The 6,624-nt window shown below is 28.9% G+C and overlaps 1 protein-coding gene across 1 annotated transcript in view; it reads left to right on the top strand.

The window, feature by feature from the left end:
* The first annotated feature begins 5,148 nt into the window (after window positions 1-5,148).
* LOC106473475 (acetylcholine receptor subunit beta-like 1) overlaps window positions 5,149-6,624 on the top strand; it is a 119,887-nt gene continuing 118,411 nt past the window's right edge. Inside the window, exon 1 of the mRNA XM_013934157.2 lies at window positions 5,149-5,592. Within this exon, the coding sequence (XP_013789611.2) occupies window positions 5,532-5,592 (61 nt within the window). The 5' untranslated portion in view covers window positions 5,149-5,531. The remainder of the gene's footprint in view (window positions 5,593-6,624) is intronic.

The following is a 6,624-nucleotide window of genomic DNA, read 5'->3' as shown; positions in this document are numbered from 1 at the left end:
TCAAAATCAGTGTTTCTAGACTTAAAAATATACCGTTGTTTTGAGCTTAAGACATTCTGAGAAAAATCGATCCGATTCGATTTCTGTTTGTCTACTGGCACAGTTTGTGCAAAAAATAATACCGGGGTGAGTTTATAAAACATTTTTCATACTTAAGTCTATCAGATCTGAAAGCTATTGTGCTTATTATACTTTGCTTATAAAAACAAAATATCGAGATATTTATATTGTTCTTCATGAAGAAATTGTAGATTTATCTAAAATCTTCATTTCTATATTCTAATTTAATTCTGATTCATACTTTTCACAAATCGATTACTTGTCAACAAAGAATACTTCAAGTATTTCATACTATTATACACTAAGTTCTAAAGTAGCAAGATTTCTTTTTTTCCAAATACAGAAATGAGCAATGAACAAATGTGTCATGAAGAAGACAGATTATTTTTTATGAAATCGTGTTAAAAAGGAAGTTAACGAGAATCTTTTAAAATCTTTATTTTTTCATTCAGTATTGTTTATTTTTCTTTTAAAAATGTGAAATATACGTTATCAAAATAACAAGTATCACTGATTTCCAGTTTAGAAATTAGAATTTGGCAAGATTTGAGAAGTTGAATGAATTGTGACAATTTTAAGTTAAAGAAGAAATATGGAAAAAATATATATAGCTTTTCTTGATAAATGGTACAAGTTGTAATTACCTTGTTTTACCTATATGTTACTGCCACAATAATGGATTAATTTTTAAAATTCTGTACGGATTAAAATTCAGATTTTGCTAAACACATTTTAATATTTTTATGAAAACTATCTTCAAAATCTGTCTTAAATCTCGGTTTTAAATATTTTGGTTTTGCTTTATATATAACATGCTTTGTAAAACACATGGTAATACGTATATATATGTTATTGTTTATTTGTTTGAAGTTAAGTACAAAGCTACACAAAGGGCTGTCTGTGCTCTGCCCACCACTGGTATCGAAACCCGATTTCTAGCGTTGTAAGTCCACAGACATTTCGCTGTCCCATTGGGGGGGGGGAGCAAGTTATTGTTAAAATGCAACTACTTTATGTACTCAAGTTATGGTTTAAGCTAATACTTTTATTCGCTATTCTAAAACCATCTTTCAATGAGCTACAAATGCACTAGATTTGTTTACATGAAACTGTTCAATAGACGATGGTTATAACTTGTGTCGAACGTTTAATTAAGACATTATTTTGATGATGAAAATCGTTTACAACCTTTTTTGTTAAATTATGTAAGATAACCTATCAGGAATAGGCTCAATCATGGTTAATGTAAGTTATTAGATCAGTTTCTTCAGCGCTAGTTAACATTTTTGCTTCATTTAATCAAAGTCCCACAGCTTTGTGCATATTGGTTGACCTCGTGTTCAATTAACATAGTTCATCTACCAAGTAATTATTAATTAAAAGGAGCGATATTAATTCATCGATTCTAGGATATTTAATACAAATGACGAGGTCGAGGCCTCCTGTTTATGGATTTTCAAATCCATAAACACCATTCCGTGATAGCAAGAAAAGTTTATCTACTTTCAAAACGCCTTGTACTTTGTTGGGTGTACTTATTTCATTTTGACTGCGATAGTAACATGGTTATGATTTAAATAAATATTTCAAACATTCAATATTAACTTAATTTTACAAGTGGAATATGAATTACTTCAACAGTAAAATAAAGCAAATTATATATGTGCAAATAATTGAAATAGAAACCAGAAGCACGTGTTGTTTTTTCCCATTTAAAAGTAAGTTATCTTACAGTTTCTCAGAATATAACTGAGAATTATCTTTTAAAATGTCTATTTGTATTAACATTTGTTACATGATCGTGGGTGAGCAGTTTCTAGTAGTCGAGAAAAAATATAAAACTTGTATAATTAAAACCATACCATTGATTAATGGAGTAGATACGTACATAGTGTTGTAAGCATTTGCTGTAGTTCCCATTCCATGCAAGGAGTGTTATGAGTATGTGATACAGAGAAGTACATGGAAAAACTTATGCAGCCACTCATCTCTTCTCGATCAATGTTTAATACAGCTGATTCCCCTTATACAGAGTTTTATGAAAGATTATGGTGCGGTTCCCATGGTAACACACGTGTTCAAGTAATAATCACTCTCAGAGAGACTCTTTTATTTACAGACTCTAGAAAAGAGCATGTTAATAGTACATATATATATATATATATATACATATACTACTCTAGCTTTTGCTTGACGAATCCTAGATGAGCGTAACCAACACAAATATTGCTTCACTTTTTTATTATTAAGAACATGAACCTATGTATCGGTACACAATAACTCAAGATAGAAACCTAAAGTATTTGCACTTTTTGTTGGTAAATATGCTTTCATTGTGCATGTTTAATCGATTTGCTTCGGTTTTAATCCAAACAGTCAAAAACAAATCCTAATAAAACATATTATATAAATTTAAAATGTACACAGGATATGCTAAACACACATATTGAATTCAATATCCAGAACTGATTAGTAAAAAATTGCATTAGCAACACTGTAAAGTAAAGGTAAATATCACATCACACAGATAAGCATGTAAATACTAAAAAATATTTGTCTCGTAGGATAATGAGAAATAAAAAAGTAAAACATGTAAATATCAAAAAAATATTTGTCTCATAGGACAATGAGAAATAAAAAAGTAAAACATGTAAGTACCAAAAATAGTTGTCTCATAGGACAAAGAGAAATAAAAAATGTAAATACCAAAAAATATTTGTCTCATAAGACAAAGAGAAATAAAAAAGTAAAACATGTAAATACCAAAAATAGTTTTCTCATAGGACAAAAAGAAATAAAAATAAAATTAGTAAATATCAAAAAAATATTTGTCTCATAGGACAAAGAGAAATAAAAAAAATAGAACATGTAAATACCAAAAAATATTTGTCTCATAAGACAAAGAGAAATAAAAAAGTAAAACATGTAAATACCAAAAATAGTTTTCTCATAGAACAAAGAGAAATAAAAATAAAATACGTAAATATCAAAAAATATTTGTGTCATAGGACAAAAAGAAATAAAAATAAAACATCTAAATACCAAAAATAGTTGTCTCATAAGACAAAGAGAAATAAAAATAAAGCATGTTTATATCAAAATAATATTTGTCTCATAGGACAAAGAGAAATAAAAATATAACATCTAAATACCAAAAATAGTTGTCTCTTAGGACAAAGAGAAATAAAAATAAAGCATGTAAATATAAAAAAATATTTGTCTCATAGGACAAAAAGAAATTAAAAATAATACATCTAAATACCAAAAATAGTTGTCTCATAGGACAAAGAGAAATAAAAACACTGAAACTTTTAAATACCAAAAATTGTGTCTGATTTCTTATTAAAGAAAATTAACTGATAATTTTAGTGCTGATCAAAATTGTTTCGTGTTCTATTAATCGCATTAATTATTGCTAGCACATTTTATATTTAATACTGGTATTCTAAAAAGTTCTTGTAGTCTACTTTTAATTTTTGTTATTCTACGAGAGGCAGTATATTTTAAAACTGCATTTGAATGGGAAAGCAAAAGCATTGGACATATATTATTTACATTGGTTAAAATGTGTGTTTTTACTGTATGGCATGCAAGATCTATTGAAAAAACAGTTTATCACCTTCTTATCATATACACAAATTATTCATTCAATAGATAGTTTTTATAACAGAATAGCCTTCCGTAAGATAGTTAAAAGTGTGTAACTTTTCATTTTTAAAATTTTGAAAAACAGTGTTTGTCTTGATTTATGAATGTGGTTTATTCTGGATATTTTGTTGTGAATTCGTATTGGTTTATTCAAACTACACAGATGTATATATATATATGTGTGTGTGTATATATTCATGTATCGTTCCTTTCATTAACCTCACTTTATATACTTAATTACTTTTGTATAGCTACAAATAAAAGGAACAACCACCGTTAGAGCTACTTGACAGGTCAGCCCACAAATAAATAAAATGTTTAAATTGATAGCGTCTTCTCTTTTACAGAGACAGTAGAAAAACAGTGTTTGAAAGTTGGGATGCTATATGGGTCTTATAAGTTTGATGATCCCAGTAAACAATTTGGTGGATGCGTTCTTAATTTGGTTAGACATAATTTACGATTCCTTCTGTATATACCACACTGTCTTGCGCATGTTTCAGAAAGACAGTATATACCACACTGTCTTTCTGAAACATGCGCAAGAAGCTTAAATTAAGATTAAATTTCATTGAATCGAAATATTTTGATTACATTAATATTTTATTTAAAATTATATCTAGGTTGGTACTTAAGTATGTATATATAATAAAATGTTCTACCAATTACATAAATTGTAAGCGTGGATCAGAGTCCGGCTGTAAAATTTTCCATTTAATAACAACATAAACTTACCTCAACATTAGAAAGTTCAAAGTCTCGTGGAAAATGGGAATTCTAAATATTTTAATACTGAACATTCGTTCAAAATAGAATTCCCTTTGAACCATGGACAATAAGGAGGAATACCTTTATTTTCTCAAATATTTTACGAATTTGTTTGATACCTTGTAATATTTGAACACCTGTTATAAATTTTAAAGGCTAAATCATTAACTTCAGATAATAGCATTTCTATCTACAAACATAACTTTGAAACTTAGTATACAGATTATTTGGAAATTCTAAGAAAATCAAGTCTGTTTATATGATCAGGCTGAAAGTGTTATAATGTATACTAGCGTTATAATTTCAAAACTTAGAATAGTATTCGTGGACACCAAAATCCTGATTTTGTTTTTGTTTTTTCTAGTTTTATAGAGGGCAAGGGAAATATTTAGTTATTTACAAAATGTAGACTGCATAACGTACATTTTATCTTAGACCTCTAGAAATTGAAAGTTAACTATGACTTATATTTATTTTAACGGTAATTGTTTCTCATATAAAACTAACATTGCACTAAAATTGTTAGAAACCTTTCAAAAAGCAATAGGCAAATACGCAATTTCACCAACTTTCGCCACCTTACGGTAAAGATATGTACTTCTTAAGCTATTGATCAATAGAGAGCGCTGTGTAGCCACTTTAGCTCAAGCAGTGCCGTCACTCTTTCTTCCCCACCGGAGGTAGCACTCTCCAAGTCAAGGACTATATTTTCAGGGGCTGGTGGAGATATAGTTTAGACTATACCTTGTAAACTGATACCATCATTGGAGAGTCATTGATAAAGATGTTATTTAGCCTCTATTACTGAATTTGATGGTTCTATCATGGTTGACGGTGGAAAATAATTAAGATCAAAAGTTAGATCATGTCCTCTGAAACATTGATAATACAGATTTTACTACGCTAGTCATCTTGAGCCTAGAGTCTCGGGAAGGCCGACAAATGCCGAGAGTTGAACGTGGCCACAGTTTGCTCTCTGCAGCTTTGCCTGCCATTTCTCTTTGACCGTTACTTAAAGTTGAAAGTCTGTTTATCCATCCGTGTGTCTGGAAATAATGTTTTCACAAAATCTCATTTTCGCTGTTGTCATCCTTTTTTGTTCTAAAGCAGTACAAGGTGAGTAAATTTCCAAAGTTTTGTTGAAAGCTATTAGGGTTAGTGTTCTTTTTGGTTAAAATAACAAGGTTTGTAAACAACAAATACGATGAACCTGGACTTAAATATCTAAACACAATTATACAATAATATTTAGAATGTACTTGAATAATATGTATGATATTTAGAACACACCTGATAAGCACACACACATCTTCAATGGCGATATGTGTAAAATTTCATAAAAGGTATTGAAAAATAATCCAAGATAAGATTGTATTGTGTTACGCTCGCTTTCTTTTAAACGTTAAGTTAATAAACTGTTAAATTGCACTTACAACTATTCTAAAATATTCTAAAAATAAATAAATAATTAATATTCAACTTCCAACTTCTTCAGTATAATGCAGTCTTTCTCTTATATACAACAGAAATGCTACTTCATTTTTTTTACATATAACAGTTGTGCCAATCTGTTGAAAAATTCTGTAGTAACATCATGGTATAAAAGAGGTCAAAGAACTGAATAAGCAATAGATTAAGAAAATTACATGTACAAAGTAGAAATTAAACATGAATGCTTTTGATGACATTTTCACTTAAACGCTATAGTATATATTTTTTGTCAAATTATTAGAAAGCTAGCTTCAGGTTGCCATAGTGATTCATGATGTCCTATAATGAAAACAATAATGATAATAAGAAAACACATAAAGTTATTGTTATCTATATACTTCTAAAACTCTGAGATTGTTTGTTTGTTTATTTGCTTATTTTCTCAGTCAAAAAATCATTCGCTGTGAGACAGTGAGAAAGATTTTTCATTTGGTGAATTTCGTAGTGTATCAGTTATCAAGTTTTGCTGTTTCGTGCAGTAATGTGAGCAAGTAAGTATGAAATGTTTTTCTGAAATAGCTTTTTAGCTACGAATAAGCTATGAATTAGCTGTGAATAAGGTTTGTTCATCACAATACCTGAAAACTCTGACTTCACTTTTTTTGAAAAATGAAATGGTCTTTCCTTTTACTCCCGACCAACAATCAAATATCTTTT

The sequence above is a fragment of the Limulus polyphemus genome, unplaced genomic scaffold (genome assembly GCF_000517525.1).
Source record: "Limulus polyphemus unplaced genomic scaffold, Limulus_polyphemus-2.1.2 Scaffold130, whole genome shotgun sequence".
NCBI classification, from domain to species: domain Eukaryota; kingdom Metazoa; phylum Arthropoda; class Merostomata; order Xiphosura; family Limulidae; genus Limulus; species Limulus polyphemus.
This window is presented reverse-complemented; position numbering and strand designations above follow the sequence as displayed.